The sequence below is a fragment of the Miniopterus schreibersii genome (genome assembly GCF_964146895.1).
Source record: "Miniopterus schreibersii genome assembly, chromosome: 8".
In the NCBI taxonomy this organism is placed as follows: domain Eukaryota; kingdom Metazoa; phylum Chordata; class Mammalia; order Chiroptera; family Miniopteridae; genus Miniopterus; species Miniopterus schreibersii.
In genome coordinates, this window is record NC_138109.1 from 31449985 (window position 1) to 31469523 (window position 19539).

Here is a 19539-nt window from a genome sequence, read left to right on the forward strand (position 1 = left end):
AGAAGGGTGCATGGCACACGATGAGGCCCAAGTGTTTCCTAATATTAATATTATTATCTTGAAGGCGGCAGAAAAGGCTTTAAGCGGGGGAATGACATTGTCACATTTGCATTTTGGAAAGCAGGGAGAATGGATTGTAGGAGAGAATATTGGTAGTAGACAAATTAAGAGGTTATCACAGATAATAGAAACAGAAAAAGCCTGCCCTGTGCTAAAACAGTAATAGTGAGAATGGAGGGAATTCAGCTATTTAAAAAGTAGAAGAGATGAGCTCTGATTCCCATTTCAATGTAGATGGTACAGGAGCAGGAAAAGTCCTAGATTAGGCCAAGATTAGTTCTTTCTGATCTCCATCCCTCCCTCCATTCTCCAATAACAAAAAGGCCATCACAACACACTTCCTTTCAAAGTTTTATTAAAGTTTAATAGTACAAGTAATATTTTTTTAACCCCAGTACAAAAATAGTTGACAACTTGACAAAAATGGCTCTGCCTAGGACTTAAAGGTTTGAGTTTCTCCAACAGTAACAGGGAAAGCATGCTTCCAGCTGAGGCTGAGTCCAAGCACACAGCCATTCCTGCACACTCATGCGTGCAAACAGGGAAGCCCAAGCAGGAGAAGAGGAAGGAAGTTGCAGGGATTCAGGAGGAAGGCCAAGATTATTCCCAGGAAGAAAAGAGAAGAATCAGGCTGGTCTCCTCAGTGGGGGCAGAATTACTTATTTATATTTAGGATTTGTTGTTTGAAATGATAAGCAATTTCTGCCATTTTAACGTTGTAGAAAAGATGCTCCTGGTCTCCTTCCACCACCAAGGTGAGTAAAGTGGAAGGAAATGGAAAAAGATTCAAATACTTAAGTGCGAGGAATAAACCTCCAAATGGCTCAAGTTTTGTGTCAAAAGGTACCATCCTTTACATTCAATAACAAATAGACTCTTAGGTCAGAGGGGCAGGAGAAGGATGTCGGCCACACGCTGCCGGATTCACAAACATGGAGACCAGCTTCCATTAGCAGAGCTCGTCCACAGTGAGAGTGCTCCTTCCCGCGTAGGCAGGAGCAAGGTTTCCTGGTTGGTTTAATGGTTCTGAGCGATTCCTCAATATTTCCTCCCTGCTGCTCTCCTTCCAGAACACATTCATGTTACAACTCATCTTCGAGATGCTTCCCTCTGTAGGCATCACCTGTCAGCCTTTCCTGAGCTTCCTTCATCCCCTGAACAACTGTGAAATAAAGGTTGGGCAGGGGGGATGAAGTAGATCTTTAATACTTGACATCTGACAACCAAAATAGATTGTTACATTTTAGGAGAAATACGAGAGGAGCACGGGATCTGGACACAAGATCTAGCTCTGGATTTTAGCTCTGGGAAGTCATTTTACATCTTTAAATTTGTTTCCTCATCTATAAGATGAGGCAATGCTACTTACTTTGCACGATTATTGCAAAAATTAAATGAGAATGGATAATAAAAGTGCTCTTTATAAAGCCTGAAGTGCTACAAAAATGTTAGTAGTTACTTCGGCTTACCCTCCAGGATTAGAGCTGAACCCATTATAGACTATATGTGTTCACTTGACACCAGGAAAACACCCTCCTACCATCCCTGTTATATCTTTTGGATGAATGTTGCATTTATTTAATTTCCTGTTGAGCTTATAAGTGACTACCTCTGTGAGCCTCAGTTTTTCAGTTTCATATGGGTCAGTTAGCTCCCAACTAGATTGTAAGCAGTTAGGGAAGGAGCTCAGTCTTCTCTTCCTCTTATATTCTATACAGGATCTAGCCAAAAACCAGTCATGCAGGAGATGCTCAACTAACATGTTGAAATGAGTTTCCCATCATAGACCCTGCATATGGTTCATCCTAGTTAAATCTAGCCACAACCTTCCCTCCACTCTTTCAACATAACCATACCTTGCTCAGCATTGGTGTAGAAATATTTGTAGCTGGGGTTTCCATTCTCATTGATAATTTCAGGACGCACCTTGCCACTGGGATCTATTGTAGAGAAAATGGCACAGGGGTTGCAATAACTACGAGGTACTTCAAACACTATATGGTACACTAGGCCTTCTGGAAAATGAGACCTGCCCATTTTTGCAGCCCACTATCTCACTACCCTACTCCTCGTGTTTTATGTTGTAATCACAATGAAATGCAGTTTCTTGAACACAACACCCCTCCCCATGTCTTGGCATGTGCTGTTCCCTCTTCCTGATATGTTCCTTTTCTGTCTGACAATGATGGGATCCTATGTTTATTTGTAGCCCCCACAGAATCTAGCAAAATGCTGAATAAAGATTAGGTAGTCATTAAGTATCTTTTATAAATTGTTCATAGGAAGACATTTGTCTGGTTATGACTCCATTGCCTCTGCTGCACTATGGTGTCAAGGGTATGAATTGTGGCTTATCTGTGTCCCTGTAGTGCCTCACATAGTGCTTGACTTATAGCTGATGCACAAATGATTGATTGAATAAATGATCAGTACTGTCATTGCTCATAAAAGCAGCTAGTTAATGAGAAAAGCTTCTTCAGACTTAAAGTTCTGGCACTCAGAACTCTCCCCTCTCTCTTGAAACTGGTTTGTTTGTTGTTTTTAGCCATCTCAGTATAGTTTCTGTATAGTTCAGTATAGTTCATTTCTCTCTCCTTCCAATCATGGATCCCCAGATTAAGATCTTTCACCTTACCCAGGAAAAGAATTCGTGGAATATAACCCCCATCAGGGCTGTAATCTTCATCCTTGGGCTCTTCTTCATCCTATTAAGTATAAACCTTAAGTCAGATCATGTCCCCTTTCTCCTCAAATCCTTTCAGTGGCTTCTCCTCTCACTCAGGGTAAAACCCTCAAAAGTCCTTGCAGTGGCCTAAGAGGCCCTACATGATCTGCCACCTGGGCACTTCTCTAACATCATGTCCTACCCCTAGGCCAGCCTATTTCAAGCACACTGCTTGCTGTTACCATCATTAAACAAGCCAGGCGTGCTTCTAACTCAGGCTTCTGCACTTGGTTTTACCCTCTGCCTGGACACACTTCCCCCGTTATCCTTATAGTTCACTCCCTTTTCTGCTTCAAATCTTTGCTCAAATGTCACCTTCTTTGATAACCATCTTTGCAAACTATCCCCTTCACCCTTCATTTTTAGCTATAGCACTTACCACCCTATGAAATTTGTCTGTCTCCCCATATTCAAGTCCCCATAGGTAATTTCAATGAGGGCAAAAAATTTTTTGTTCTTTGTCGATTCCCAAAACATCACTGACTTGCGCATAGTATTTCTTTCTTTTCTTTTTTAATGTATCTTTATTGATTTCAGAGAGAGGAAGGGAGAAGGGGAGAGATAGAAACATCAATGAGAGAGTCATTATTGATCAGCTGCCTCCTGCATACCCCGACTGGGGATTGAGCCCACTACCCTGGCATGTGCCCTGACTGAGAATCAAACCGTGATATCCTGGATCGTAGGTCGATGCTCAACTGCCGAGCCACACCCAGCCAGGTGTGCATAGTATTTCTTGAATGCATGAATTACTGAGAACTACATTTCAGCTACAATTGTGGAGTTATAGTCCTCCCAGGAGATATGACCACACAATCAGCTTTCTTTTTAAAAATCTCTGAGGTTGAAGAATGCTCACTGAAGGCATTTCTGTCCTTTGAGAGGTGGTTCTAACTTGCCATTGAAAGTGGCAAGGAGTTCATATGCATAGCAATCAATAGTAATTTTGTCATTTATGGTGTAGTCCCCATTTCAGAAATTAAATGGGGTTATTTCTTCAGTTAATATAACTTTGCTTTGAGTGAGGTGTATCAGCATTCAGCTACCCACAAGCTATATAAATAATCCCTTCGCTGCCTCAACATGAACTGTTAATATGTTTAGAAAATTTCCAGTACTATGTTTAAGTAAACATTATTTTACAGAAATTTAGGGCTCGAGGTATCATCATAGAGCATCCAAACATGCCACATTTGAAGAGTATAGTGTATAAGGCAGCATAGGTAGGCTATAGTACCTATTCTTATCATGTACTAGGCTCTATGATCTTGACTAAGTCACCTCCTTCAGGCAGAAGGTGTTCTTTCTGTAAAATGGGCATAGTAGAAATGGCCTAAAAAGCCCTTCTAACTCTTAAGATCTGATATTCTGATTTGGGAATCCAAGACCTCTAGTCTATGTGAAGTACATAAGGGATATCTATTCAAGAAACAAGAAGGCTGTACATACAAGCCCAGGACAGAGCCGGCTTTCAACTGAGTCGCATTTTGCAGGACTTGCGGCCTGTATGTGGGACTATCCCTTAGATTAGCTCTACAAAGATGTAAAAACATGTCATAATCGTGGACTAAGAGCAAAGGGACCTTAAAATTCAGTCATCTTATCCAATCCCACCTATCCTACTCCTCCCACAAGTGGAGGCTGGATAGCTTTGTATCATATCTGACACAAGACTAAGTGTAAAAGGTCAAGAGAAAAATACATACATATAAGCAGTCAACTCTGCTAAATAATATTCTATACTATTAGTAATGGTAATTCTAAAAGAGTGAAGACTTAAGATATAACAGAAAGGAGAAACTCTGAAGTCTTACCTCAAGATTTACCATAATAAAATTATGGGCAAGTTCTGAAATTTCTGTAGATTCAGCAAATTTGGGCTTTAAAGCTAGGGAGAAGAAAAGATTTTGGAATAGAAAAAAACATTGTTATACCGGAACTCTAATCTGCTGAGCTGATTCATATAACTAACCCTTAAATCAAGACACCTGAATTCTGGTCCTGCTTCTGCCACTTACTTGCATAGCTATGTGACCTTGAGCGATTGACTTCACTTCTCTAAAGCTTTTACCTCATTTATAAAATATAAATAATGGTATGTAAATGAAAAAATTATTACTATTTGCTTTTTTACACATTTCAGTAACTACTATTGAAGTAATAGACAATAGAGTAACAATGCCACTAATGTGTGTGTGTGTATACTGTTAACTATTTACACAACATTTTATATTCCTTTTCCAACTATGCTTTTATTAAGTATAGTTGGAACAACTATACTTAATAGTTAACAAAAAAAGAAAAAAGTCTGACTTGGAAGTGGCAGGGTGGTACAGCAGAAAAAAATACATGCTACAAAGTAAAATAACCTTGGGTTCTAATTTGGTTCTCATGTCCTCCAGGAAGACTTTCCTAAAATTCTCATGTCTCTGTACATTTTAGCTTCCGCTAACATTTACTGTCCACATAACTACTGTAGCACTTAATCTCATACTCATCTTAATTGCCTCACCCTTAACCCCCTGCAAATATAATTGCAAATTTCTTGGAAGCAGGGAATCTATGTCATATATTTCTTTGGTACTCCTTAAAGCAATCAGCAGTCACTGGGTCAAAGTTGCTGCTCCTATTTTTAAATGCTAATATTTCAGAATACATCTGAGGTTTGATCATCTGCACTTACCTTTGCAAGCTCCACACCAGGATTTATGGATAATCACCATCAGGGGCAGTCCACTTAAAAACAAAACAAAAAAATTATAATCTAGCAATTTCACTTCTTGATATCCTAATAAAAATGACCGATTTATGAAGACAAAGATTAACATACATTCATGTAGTATGATTTCAACTGGGAACATTTTAAGATAACCTATTCAATAACAGATTATTATAACAAAATTATTGATAAATTCTGACATTCCTGTTAATCCTGAAAATTTGGGCTTTAAAGCTAGAGAGAAAAGACTGTAGAAAACATCAAATTTAAATGTTAAGATGATATAACCATTGAAAATGTTAATAAAAACTTCCAGTGGTATAATGTTAAATTAAAAACTAGAATATAAAATTATTATCTATAATTTGGTTTTAATTATACAAATATGTACAGAAGAAAGAGCCCAAAGGAAATGTACCAAAACATAATAGCAGTCATCCCTGGATAATGGGATTGTGGATTTTACTATACTTCTATTTTTCTACAATTAAATGTAATTTTTATAATCAGGGAGGAAAAAAGCTTTTCTTTTTTAAAATAATGAGTGACATATTCCACCTGAACCAGTCTTGGCCAGATGAAGCTCTTTAAGTTTCCAAGGTTCAAATGACAATTTGCAGGAGGGTCCTAGGTAAGCAGCCATCATCCAACCACCATGTCACCACAACATCATATACTGTATAACACTGTATTTACTACACTGAACTGTATTTATTTACCTATCTCCTCCCACCAGACATGGATCCTCAAGGAACTCTTAGCTGTTTCTATATCCCCTACAGCTGGCATATAAAATCACAGAGATAGCCAACAGGTATATAGCATTTACTATGCACTGTTCTAAATATTCATAATTAATCTAATTAATTTAATAAGTGTCAAATGAATTGTGACAGATTTCTTGCTCTAGTACTTGTAAAAGCTTATAAATAAAATGAGCGGGGCAAGCATAGGTGACAAATGGGATCCAGATAACTATAATAATAGCCAAAATGTACTGAACTTTTATTATAAAACATGGTGCTATGTGCTTTATATGCATTATCTAATTTAAATCCTTACAATAATCCTAAGAGATACCATTAATGGTTTCATAATAGGAATGAGAAAACTGAGACTCTGAAAACATTAAATATTTGGCCACGTAAAATCTAGGTTCTACAACTTACTAATTTGTAAGTCTAACTCCAAAACCAATATTCTTTCTGACCTGTATAGTCTACTTCAATTTAGAATGGCAATCTAGAATTCATGGGTTTATACCAAACTCAACCAATTATCAACTAACTTAGAATCAGAGAATTAAGGTTGGAAAAGGACTTTTCTTAGTCCAAACCTCCATTTCATGCAGGAATCAGAGACAAAAGGTGATCCAGACTGCCTAGTGAGCAAGAAAAACATCACCACCCAAGGAGACCCATCCTTTTATCATGTCCATGCACTTACAGAGAAATTTGTTTTGCTCTTTCTTTTCTCCCAAACTGCTGTTCAGTCTTCTAGAGCAGAGGTTAGCAAATTATAATCAGCAGACCTAATGAAGTCCACTGCCTACTTCTGTAGAGCTGTGATACAAATGTTTTTTACATTTTTAAATGGCCGAAACGAGTCTAAAGAATAGTCCCTTGTAAGGTGTTAGAATTAAATATAATTCACATTTCAGTGTACACTGTTTTGTTAAAATGCACTGAAACTTTTTTTTCCTTTTAATCTTCACACAAGGACATGTATATTGATTTTCTTTTTTTAGAAAGGGAGAAACATCGATTGGCTACCTCTCATATGCACCCAAACTGGGGTTGAACCCGCAACCTAGGCATGTGTTCCGATGAGAAATTGAACCTAAGACCTCTTCGTGCACCAGGTGATGATCTAACCAACTGAGCCACACTGGCCAGTGCTCATTTTTATACTTACTATCACTGCTTTTGTGTTACAATGGAAAAGCTGATACGCTGCAAAAGAGACGCTATGGTCCACAAAGCCTAAAAATATTTACTATTTGGCCCTTTGCTGACCCTTGTTCTAAAGTGACAGTTCACATATTAATCCCTCTGTGAAGCCTTTGGAAATCCACCTTCTTTCAACAGCTAATTAGTCCTTTCCTCTTCTGGGATCCCAAAGCATTATGTGATCACCCTCTAACTACCAGCCCCTTTTATCCTGTAATCATCTGTTTAGTTGTGTTTCTCAACAAACTATTAACTTCTCAAGGGCAAAGATTACCTAATTCACCTTAGAAAAATGACACACACTGGTAAGATAGGAACCTAGTTTGTTTAATGAAATCAATGGAAGAATGAAAGACAAACTTAAAGTGACATTTGCCTTGAAACAGAATGAAGCACAAGTTACAGAAGTTAAAATCACTCTAGATTAGAACCAAATATCTCATCTCTTACTAAACACTATTGAAGGACTATTTCAGTCAAAGGCACAGCAGTAATATATAGGGGTTGGCAAAAGTAGGTTTACAGTTGTTTGTATGAAAAAGAATACAATAATAAATAATACAAGAACAAAGTTTTGCATACTCATAACTGTAAACCTACTTGTGCCCACCCCTGTATGTATATGTAAAATGTTACATTAAATAAATTACATGAAGAACATTGTTACATTAAGTGAAATATTCCAGCCCACTCTCTTCTTCTAAAAGATTTTATTAAATGAAATAATCTAGTGGTTATGTTTTTTACTTCCACTAGAACCAAAGTTTCCCAAGGAGAGAAACCAGTAAATATTTCTGTGATCCCAGGCCCCAGGATAGAGACTAGCAGAAAGTTTAAGTACACTACTCAAAAAACTATTTGTGATATGAAAGAAGGGCCAGTGCAGATGCAGAACTGTGCCATCTTCAGTCTCTGTTCACAATTGTTTTAAAACAATTCATCCAGTCTGCTTTCCCACAATTCTGATGTGGGAAATCAATTGAGTGGAACCCAATCTAAGCAAGCCTTGTCCACCTGAGCTTTGTCCCCTGGAGAAATTTGCCAAGATCCTTCAAGCTAGTTCTCTGTTCTTTCTAGTCTCAGAGTATGCTCTAAACTCAAGGCCTGGCACAGAGGCACTCTGCAGAGTGTGAATCAGTCACAATAACTCTAGTACCACACATCAATACGCTCTGCAGACCTTCAGATTATTCTTCCCAGAGAAATATAGTGCAGCAGAGGTTAGACAAGGAGCCATGGCTTTCCCCCAAACCCCTCTGGTTAGAGCAGGCTCTGGTTCAGATACTGTAGAAACATGTTGGCCAGTTGAGGGAGGTTCTCATTGTTGGGATGCATTTTGGTGTAGGAAATAAACTGGCGTCGGAGGCGACTCAGTTCTGCCATGGACAAAGGCCGGGTAAACCGAAGGTGCTCCGTGGTCCCAGGAAGTTTAAGTAAGTCTCCGGGGACTGCGCTCTTCTGCGCTTCCATCAGTCCTGCCAACACCTGGCTGGTTACCTGATCCAACTGGTGGAGAAAACTGCCAGAGGCAAGGGGCTGGGATTGGGTAGACTGATGGGGTGGAGGAGCCCGGTTCTCAAAAAGGGCTGCCCGGATCTCTGCCAGGGGCAACGGCTCCTCTAAATCCACCAAGGTGAACAGGGGTCTGTCCCAGCGGTTCCGAGAGTCGGGAGCCTCGAAGCGCAGCATTAGGGCCTCCAGAAGTTCAGGAGGGTAAAAGGCACTGGACACATGCTTTGCAGATTTCTCGAATTCCGGAATCTCGAGAGCTGGAAGATCTGGCGCCCTGGTTTCCTCCCGCTCCAGTTCCTTAGGTACGTGCGCCTGGGCTCTCCCGTTTACTACCGAGTGCACTGCTTGCGGTTCCCTAAGGACACCGGTGCCCGCTGCCAGAGGCCTCCCTCCCTCTTCAGCGCGCGGCCGCCAACTCACACTGACGTTCCGGCCCCGGTTCTCCTCCGCATCCGCCACCCGAGGTCCCGCGCTCAGACAGCCTGGCCGTACGCAGTAGACCAGGCACAGCGGGGTGCGCGCCGCCCGCGCCAGGCAGTAGAGCTCGTAGCGGAAGCCCTTAATGTAGTTAAGCGAGTCTAGGATGACCACGTCGTGACGACTCAGACGCCGCTCCACCGCGGCGCGCAGCGCCCCACGCAGCGCCTTCTCACGGACCGAATCGCCGTACACCGTCGCGTCCTCCGCGCCCAGCACGGCCGCGTCGTCCACCACGTATACCGCGTGGCCCTCAGCCGCCAGCGCCCCGCGGAGCTCCTCTGCGCGTCGGCTCTTGCCGGAGCACGGCAGCCCACAAAACACCACAAGCGGCATCCTCTTAGGGAGCGGCCATGCGCAAACGTGCGTCAACTTCCTGGTTTTCGGTGTGTCCGACGCAAACAGGAAGTGCAAACTGAACTTCCGGCACCTCTTGACTCTTAAAGGACCTCTTGTTGCTACGGAAACGGGAGTTCCAACCAACTAGACCGCGGTCCTCTTTAAGAAAGGAGATGGAGACTAGAACGGTATCATTTATTTATGTAAAATGTTATAGGCCTCAGGGGAATGTTATTACCCTGCGGCCGAAGACTTTAGCCATTCATTTCTAATGGGGCCTTAACGTTAAATATTGCAAAAACAATGAGAACTATATTTAGCATAGACAATTTACAAATGCTAGTTCCCCTTCATTCCTTACACCCAGTGATTCTTGGTAAACCATTTCAATCACTCAACATCTCCATGTTTTGGGATTCTGAGATGAACATAAAACAGTTACCCCTCAGGTGATCAAGGATCCGAATGGGAAGAGTCAGGCACCCACAAGCAGAATAATATATACCATAATGGATGGTGGATGGACGGATGCTGGGTTATAACAGTACAGAAAAGAAAAACAAACTGTCCAGGAAAATCATTGAAGATTTTATCTAGAAATAGTCATTTGATTTAGAACTCGAAAAATGAATAGGAACTTTTTTCCTGGGTAAGGTTGCCAGAAAAAATACAGGATGCCTACTTAAATTTGAATGTCAGAGATAAACAACCAAAAAATGTTTTGAATATAAATATGTCTCAAACATTACATGGGGCATATTTAAAATTATTGTTTACCCTAAATTAAAATTTAACTGGGCATCTTTTATTTTTATTTGCTAAATCTGGCAACCCTACTCCAGATTCAGAAGGTCTGAGACTCAGAACCATGAAGCTATAGGATCTGTTCCAGCAAAAGCAAGCACTACAGTTTGCAGAAGTGAGAGTGTTTCTGTGCAAGTATAAGTGGGTATAAGGTAGGTGCACATATGTATATTGGGTCTTTGTATTTCTCCAGAAAAATAAAGTAGAGAACACTGAAGTCTTGGCTCTGCCACTTACTAGCTGTGTAAACTATTGTCAAGTTATTTAACCATTTGTATCTCAATTTCCTCTCCTGTATAACAATTCTTATTTCACAGGCTGAACCAACCTTAGAGTTTGTGAGGATTAAATAAATTAATGCATACAAAGCACTTCCCTCCTCTGCTCTGCCTTTTTCTTCCCTTTTGTATCAGTTGTCTGTGCATAGACTTGGAACTTGAGACTACCCAACTTGAGACTAGCAGGCAGTATGGTTTACTGGTTGAGTGTAGGCTCTGAAGCCAGAATGCCTGTGTCTGAATCGTGGCTTCTCCACTTACTAGCTGTGTGATCTTGGGCAAGTTACTTAAATGCTCTGTGCCTTAGTTTTCTTATCTCCAAAATGAAGGTAACAACAATACCCACCTCAAAAGAGTTATTATGAGAAATAAAAAAGCTAATTCACATAATTCAAGGTCTGGTACATAGTAATCACTTAATAGATGTTAGATAGTATTATTGTTGTTATTAGGCAACTACTCAGTTCTTGCTCTGCTTTGGCATGCACTTCACATGCTAAATTGATGTCTGAAAAGTGTTTTACCACTCTAAATAACCGAAACCCATATCTTATACCTGGCAGCTGCTTCTCTCTTCCCATCTTCTAGTGTCCTCCAATGAATGTGATCTCCAAAACCTAGAAGAAAAGAGTCTTATAAACATTCACTCATGAACAAAGAGGAAAGACCCAAGAAAGAAGTGTAGCATGTTCACCCATAAAAAGGCTTTCCTCTGTCAAGAGCATGGTGTTCAAGTACCAGCTCTGCCACTTTCTGGGTATATGGGACCATGGACTGCCCCCATACCTCAAGCTTCACTTTTCAGACATGTAACATGGAGATAGCATTGCCTACTCATAGTTTTTAAGGAGATTAAATAATGTTTGTAAAATTGTTTTGTAACCTAACAGAGTATGCAAATAATACTATCACAATAAATCATTACTATTTGAAGACAATACAGCAATATAGCTTTAGAGTCTAAAGACATGGGTGTGGACTCTACTTCCTATTAATTTTGAATTTTGAGAATAAAGTAAGCTCTCCAAGTCCCAATTTCTTCACCTGTAAAATCAAGATAATAATACCTACCTCCAAGTATTGGTGTAAGGATTAAATGAGGTAATATTTTTAAAGCTTTTCTTGTTTTTATTCTCAACACTTCAGCCAGAGTGATATTTTGAAATCACATCTCTGCCTGGCCACTGTGTCTCAGCAGTTGAGCACTGACCTATCACCTGGAGGATCCTGATTCGATTCTCGTTAAGGGCACATGTCCTGGTTGCAGGGTCTATCCCCAGTGGGGGCGTGCGGGAGGCAGCAGATCAATGACTCTCATCATTGATGTTTCTCTCTCTCCCTTGAAATCAATAAAAAAAGCTTTCATAAGCACTGCTCCTTTTGCCTTTCCTTCCACCTTCACCTCCAATTCATTTTTCAGGTATAAACCTAGAGGGCATTTCTTCTGGTAAATCTTCCCTGATTCCCAAAGCACCCTGTTCTTGCCCCACAACAGCACTTCCCAGGCTGAACTGTAAATGTTGGTTGTGGTCTCCCTCACCCCAAAGGGAATTTCCTAAGGGCTGGGACCGTATCTGTCTTATTCCCTCCTGTTTCCCTAGCATTTCGTACTAAACATGGCCAACGTAAGTGCTCTATAAAGTATTTATTGAGTAAATGAGTGTTATTTCAGCCATAACATAAATGAGTTCATTTTATATCTGGAAAATGTTAGTGATCATAATAATGCTAGCTGTTATTTATTGATCACCTTATATATGCCTGGCACACCACACGTGTTAACTCATTTAAATTTGGCAATAACTTACAATAGTCCTTTTACTTAACTTCTGTTTTCTCATCATTAAAATAAGTATAAACAATCAGTAAATGGCAGCTGTTGAGATGTCTGGGGCTCAGAGAAGTTATGTAACCTGTACCGGTTCACATAGCTGGTAAATGGCCAATGTGAGATTTAAACTTCAGTTTTATGACTTTTCAATTACTATGCTATCTCCCAGCCTTTCTTTCCCAGAAATAAATTCAAATTTCCATCAGTGTTAACACAAAGAAATAAATAGCTCATTCAGATTAGCATATAGGGGCAGAATCCAAATTTACCACCATCCCTTTTCACTCCCAAAAGCATGGGCTGCTGGCTAAAAGAAAATGTGTCACTTGCCTAGGGCCCAAAGTCTAATCCTGAAGAGTTAAAGATTAAGTGAGAGTGAAACTGGGAGGAAGCTCAGAAGAACTGGAAGGAACCTAATGTGATCCCCATCATTCTACTTGTCAATACCTAAACTCAGGCAACTTAATCCTGCTCTGGCAGGATGCCCGACTAGACAGTCCTAGAGGGATTTCTGCCTACAAAACAATGAAATCCTAGATAAAACAGACTTTCAAATGTACCCCAGTAATAAACACAAACACAAAGCAAGCTAAAACTAGATGAGGAACAGTGAGCAACAACTAAAAGGTAAGTCTAACCTGAAAGCAAATGTCCATTATGCAAAATGGAGGAGACAACCCTGAGACTCCATATTAATCCACTGTTAAAAAGACTATAGTGATTTCACATCAACAGTACCCCTGGTTTCCAGATTAATCAAATGCCAAACCTGTCTAGAGAAAAGCATTCCCCACTTTAGGCCTTCAGGATAGACAATGGTAAACAACTATTTATGAGCTCACAATCATAGATACCCAAATGTGTAAAAAAAGCATGTCCAGTCGGCGTGGCTTAGTGGTTGAGCATTCACCTGTGATCCAGGAGATCGAGGTTCGATACCTGCTCAGGGCACATACCAGGGTTTCAGGCTCGATCCCCATCAGGGGGTGTGCAGGAGGCAGCCAATCAATGACTCTCTCTCATCATTGATGTTTCTCTCTCTCTCCCTTTTACTCCCTCTCTCTCTGAAAAGCAATGGAAAAAATATCCTTGGTGAGGATTAAAAGAGCACCTATAACAGAAGGACTTACAAAAGTCAAAATGTCAGCCAAAAGAAAGTGAGGGAAGCTAGATTAATATCAGGTAAAATAAAATTTCTCCATAAACTTGGGCTACTCAGAAGCTAGCTGACAAAACTTACAGTCACAGGAGGTTATTACTAAGAAAGTCCCTCAGGCAGTGCAGTTCAATAGAACTTTCTGCAGTGACAGACGTGTTCTACACCTGCACTATTCAATGTGGTAACCACAAGCCACAAGTGGCTGGTGAGTACCTGAAATGTACTAATGCAACTGAGAAGCTAAATTTTTAATTATATTTAATTTTAATTAATTTAAAATTTAAGAGTGACTCTTGGCTAGTGCTACTCTATTGAACAGCTCAAACATAAGAGATCGATTAGTCCAATCCTCTCATATTACAAAGGCCTAGAAAAGTGCAGAGCACCCAAGACCACAAAGGAAGCCACAACCAGAATGGATGTCTCTTGATTCCTAGTTAACATGCTTTTCTGGTATCCCAACAGTTCTTTAGTCACCTTACTGCATTAGCCCTAAGGGTAAGTCTAGAGGTGTAATTTGAAATAGTTCACTACATGTATAAAATTTCTTTGACAATTCATATAAAAAGTGACTGGAATTTTTCATAATAGGAATAATAACCACCATTACTTTTTGAGTTCTTACTTTATGTGATAATTATAATAACAGAATGATAACAATAACAATGACTAACATTCATATGGCATTTATTACGTGCTAGGCACAGTTCTGCGTGCTCTTACAGGTACTAACTTATTTAATCTTCACAATAAACTTATGAGGTAGAAACTCTATCCCCAATTTACAAATACAGAAGCAAAAGTTAAATAGCTTGCGCAAGGTTACACTGCCAGTAAGTGGAAGCTGCTGGGATTAGAACCTAGGTGATGGAGTTCCAGAGTCTGTAGTTTACTCACAACACTTTACTGCCTCTTTAGCAAAGATTAAATGAATAAATGAACGAAGGAATGTGGCTTCACCAAAGCAGAATGAAAATATTGCCTTCAGATCTGGAAAACCTAGGTCCTTTTGTTTCCCTTCAAAAATAACTTGAAAGGGTATAGTGTTTATCTTGTTACTAAAATCACCTGCTCCCAGACACCACCCACACTCACACCCATGCCAAAGTGGAACATCTGAAGAGTCCAGTTTCCTAAAGTGTCACCTGCACAGCCACTTAATTTATGCCAGTTATCTGCAAAGTGAGCTGAAGGCTTCCACGTCAGCAACTCCTTCCCTAAAAACATTAATTTTTAAAAAAAGAGAGGAAAAAAAGGAAAGTGACTATTTCTAAACACAGCATTTACATCAGACTTCCCAAGCTCTTCATCCTAAAATTATTTTCATGAGTGTAAACTAAAGACATCAGACAAGTATTATCCACCCCCTCCCAGCTGATAAAAGGTCAAGTGTCAGAACTGGCAGTCAAGCCTCTAAAACAGGGAACACTCTACCTGAGAGGTAGAATAACATAGTAGCTAAATAAAGTCTGTCTGCAAACAGACCTGGATTGGAATTCTAGTTCAGCCACTTACTGTTTCCACAAATGCAAAACAGGGTTAACAAAAATATCTATTCCATAGGGTTGTTGTGAATGTGAATATGACACAATGCAGAATGTAAACACTCCATATGTCAGTGCCTAATTTTTATTCTGAAGACTTAACTATCATCCATTTCTGTTTCAGGAGATGAGCACATAAACCACCCCCATTGACAACTTTCTCATTTCTCCTTTAGTCTTCAAAGGAGTTTCTGCACTCAGAGGCAGGGGTGGTGTACTTGTTAAGAGCACTGGTTGTGGAATTTGTAGCCCAGCTAGCCCACTTACTAGCTTTGTGACTCCTGTGCCCCATTTTAGGTTCTTTATCTGTGAAATGGTGATGATAATAATATTATCCATTTCAAAAGGTTACTATGAGGATTAAACCAACCAATATGTGAAAAATGCACAGAGCAGTGCCTGGAATATAGCAATCTACAGTAAATGTTAGTCATTACACTTTTCCACATAGGTAATCTAGTCCAAATTTTTAGCACATGGAGAATAACAAAATTATTTTAGAACTCTAGAATGTTAGAGCTAGAAGAACTCTTAGGAATCATTTCTAGTCTAAGTCTCTTATTTAATAAATGGTCCCCAGGCAAAACCACAGCTGACTATACGGTCTGACCAGGATTAAAACACAGGCCTCATGATTCCTATCCAGTGTTCACACCATACCACTGTGCTGCCTCTTCTTACCGAAAACAAACCACCAGGCCATCTTCTGGAAACAGCTAGAACTACTTACACATCTGGGAAGAAATCATACTCGTTAAGATTTTCATGAACTGCTTCAGGTAGCACTTTTTCATGAGGTGGGGTGGGTGGGCTATAATTTATTTCCCAAGAATTCATACCCAAGAAATACAAAAAATGAAAGTATGAAATATTATTAATTCCATTCAGGAAAAATTCAATATTCTTTGGGAAGACATAATAATAAACATTAACTAAATACTTTCTAAATTTGTAACACAATATTAAGAGCCTTTTGTTTTTTTAATTTAATCATCACAACACAGTCCCCTTGCCTCAAGTTGCTCTCTCCTATGTGCTCCTGGTTACCTGGTGTTCCCTGCTCACAGTACATATCACAGTGTCATGCAATTGCCTGCTTACTTGTATTGATTAATCTTCAGACTACCTCCCATTCCACATGCTCTTACAGTAAGAATTCAACATTCCCCCGTGCAGGGGGAGGGGGAGGTTAATGTCATTCCCCCTTGAACAGGCCCAGACAGAGTATAGTGGAAGTTATGCTGTGTGACTTGTAAAGATAGATAAAAATGCTATGCATTTCCACCTTGTTCTTTTGAGGCACTCACGCTTGAAATCCAGCTGTCTTACTGTGAGGAGGCCCACACTAGCCCATGAAGAAAGGCCACATGGAGAAGTAACCAGCTCAGCTGAGGCTCCAGACATCACAGAACAGAGTAATACACCTTCCCCACTGTGCCTTGCTTGAATTCCTGACCCACAGAATCGTGAACATAATAAAATGATTTCTTTATGCCACTAAATTTTGGGGTGGTTTGTTACACAGCAATGATAACTGGAATAACCACAAGAGCTTCATGTTTAACAAGGACTAAAAATACTGAATACATGACTCCTAGGGATTGCCTACACCTAACAGCAACTGGAACACAGTGAATTATTTGGTGATGTCTGAGGTAGTTATTAGCATGCCCACTTTTGCAGATGAGAAACGAAGCTTTGAGAAGTTAAGCAACTTGCCCTAGGCCTCTTAGCTGGTAGGTGGCAGAATAAATTGAAACTCAGATCAAAACTCACACTTCTAACACTACACTTCTGTCTCCCTTGGTACTTGCAATTTTATGCTAAATATACAGTAATTTGTTTTTAAACGGGGTTGTCAATATTTAAACCATTCTGGCCCAGTAGAATTCACGATGCAGTTTCATCACTGAGATGGAAACCCATATATCACCTCCTCGGAGAACATTCCCTGACCTTCCTCATTCAAGTAATGCCAGCTCCCTCATCCTTTCCAGCCTTTCTACTCCATCTCAGTTTCATTTTCTTTCCAGCACTTATCCCTAGCTGAAACTGTCTTACTAACTTCTTCATGTGCCTACTCTCTGTCTCTCTGAGCTGAATATAAGCTCGTGAGAATAGGAGTGCCCAAGACAGCGCCTGGAATATGGTTAGGTGATCAAAAATTATTTACTGAATTAAGGAGTGACTGTATTCAGGCACAGTGACTGTCCACCCAATCTTATCACACACCAATAAGTGAACAAATAGGTAGGTTAAGAGAAAATAGAATTTAAAACAGCAGAACTACAGCAGAGTAATTCCACACAGTAAGGCCAGTACAAAAAAATGGAAGGGGAGGGGAATCGATGCTACCACTCACCCACTTAGAAAAGCATAAACCCTGAGTTCAAATGAAGATGTAGGTAATGGGATGGAGTAGGGAGGTCACATCTCCTATCCTCTATTCATAGCCACTGTCTCCTCAGTTCTCACAAACAATTCAGTTTCTTCCGACAGGCTGACTGAACCACAGGAGGGACAACTGCTGGTCGCCCCTCTAACTTTAGACCTTCTACCCTCTTTTAGCTCTTCCTTTTGTGCCAGTCACCATGGGATGCAGGACAAGGAGGCCGCAGTAACCTGACTTTTCCGGAAAAGAGGTAAATTGGGGAATCTTCAGACCCAGGGCAAGGCTCTCTGCATATGCAGGTCCCCAAAGGCCCTATTTCTCCCAGCAGTAAAGGTGACTGTTCCTTGAGGACCTACTAAGTGCTAAGCACTATGCTGGGCTCCTCAACATGCTTTTTCTAATTTAAGGACCATTCCTTACCCCAACCCAAGAACAACTTCCCCATCACATCATTCCCTAGACCCGCTACTCCCTACCCCAAGAAATCTTCAAACTTCAGGAGCAGTTGGAGAGGGTGAAAAGGAATCTGGCGTCACCTAAGAGAGAATGGGGGGGGGGGGAGGTTATGTTAAGACGAGAAGAGGGTTGTGCTGGGCTGGGACCCAGGAAAAGTAAAGATTAAGATAAAAACGCGGTCTGACCCTTTCCAAGCCCAGAATATCCATCAGAAGAGATGACCAGGAGCAGGAAACTGAAGCCCAGCAAACAGGTGGCCCCGAGGCGAGGCCGCAGCTCCATGGCGGTAAGTGCGCGGGGCACCCGGCAGAGCAGACGCGGGGCCGCAGTCCTAGCAGGAGGTCCGCGCCGTTCCCTGAGCGCCGCTCGACCCAACCTCTGCCTTCCCAGATTTTTTTTTCCTTTTCTTCCCCTTAACCCTGAAGGAAGTGATGTTAAACGGATGTGGGTGGTGCCTCCGGGGTCCGGCTTGGGACCGATTGAGCTTAAAGGTGCAGATCACGTAGACGGGTTGGCGTGTTGCTCTCCAACGCTAGTTGCTTCCCCCTCCCCGCCCCGATTCTGAAGGTTCGGTGGGAGGACCGAGAGGGGAAAGGTGGGCGGAGAGCGTGCGGGGCCGGGAGGAGGCTTCGGAGAACCGTTGCTGGCGGCGAGTGCCAGCCCGCGAGCCCCGCCCCCCAGAACCGCTGCACTTAATGTTAACAACACCAATTATTGATCGGTGAAGTCAGCCGCTCCGAACAGTGGGCGGGTTGCCCGTTGGCCTTGGATCCCGCTTCCCCCGCCGCAAATATACAAGACTCGACTGTCGGGCTTCATTCTTAGGTTCCGGCTTAGGTCTCCAGGAGACCTGGCAAACCTGTTCTGTGGGACATGGTCTCGGTGCCTCGAAAGAATGCCTCTTCTTGCTGGAGTAGAAGCGCTGGACCTTATTTTCCTTGCAACCGCAATTCGTCCACTCAGGGATTATGCAATTAACTAATAATGCCAGCTCCGAGAAAACCCGAACTTGGTATCTGTTATTGCAAAACTGACCTAGCTCTTTAGGGAACCAGGACAGAAGTCACTGCAGGCATTTTTAAACTGTAAGGCTTCTTCTGGTTAAATCTATTTGTTTCTGTTGTTTTAAAATTTTGCGAGTAGAGCATTTCTCCAAAATTTTTCCTCTCTGTGTCATAACAGGTCAAAATTTCCCGTCTCTCCTCCTCAGTGTAGACTAGTTGAGTAAGACAGTGCATACTTAATGCCTAGTGAAAGACAACTGACAAAGTACACACAAACAAAAATACACGCT

The 19539-nt window shown here is 41.1% G+C and overlaps 2 protein-coding genes across 2 annotated transcripts; both read right to left on the reverse strand.

Annotated features, from left to right (window-relative positions):
• Nucleotides 1-398: 398 nt before the first annotated feature.
• On the reverse strand, nucleotides 399-19206 carry TXNDC12 (thioredoxin domain containing 12). Its single transcript, XM_081144457.1, has 7 exons — nucleotides 18431-19206; nucleotides 11420-11480; nucleotides 5469-5521; nucleotides 4600-4673; nucleotides 2696-2765; nucleotides 1917-2000; nucleotides 399-1222 (listed from the first exon to the last, which is right to left on the reverse strand). Exons 1-7 carry the CDS (start codon nucleotides 18525-18527, stop codon nucleotides 1143-1145), a joined length of 519 nt encoding a protein of 172 aa, XP_081000583.1. The 5' UTR covers nucleotides 18528-19206; the 3' UTR covers nucleotides 399-1142.
• On the reverse strand, nucleotides 7256-9913 carry KTI12 (KTI12 chromatin associated homolog). The gene has a single exon (XM_081144456.1). The coding sequence runs from the start codon at nucleotides 9776-9778 to the stop codon at nucleotides 8714-8716; it is 1065 nt and encodes a 354-aa protein (XP_081000582.1). The 5' UTR covers nucleotides 9779-9913; the 3' UTR covers nucleotides 7256-8713.
• Nucleotides 19207-19539: the final 333 nt, after the last annotated feature.

What these genes read in the sequence shown, in the direction of transcription:
- KTI12 (XM_081144456.1), bottom strand. Translation starts at nt 9,778, where the DNA reads ATGCCGCTTGTGGTGTTTTGTGGGCTGCCGTGCTCCGGCAAGAGCCGA.
- TXNDC12 (XM_081144457.1), bottom strand. Translation starts at nt 18,527, where the DNA reads ATGGAGCTGCGGCCTCGCCTCGGGGCCACCTGTTTGCTGGGCTTCAGT. An exon ending in TTATTATGGTAAATCTTGAG is followed by an intron (nt 2,766 to 4,599) that starts GTAAGACTTCAG and finishes TATACTTAATAG; the next exon opens with GATGAAGAAGAGCCCAAGGA. An exon ending in TCCACGAATTCTTTTCCTGG is followed by an intron (nt 2,001 to 2,695) that starts GTAAGGTGAAAG and finishes TCTCTACAATAG; the next exon opens with ATCCCAGTGGCAAGGTGCGT.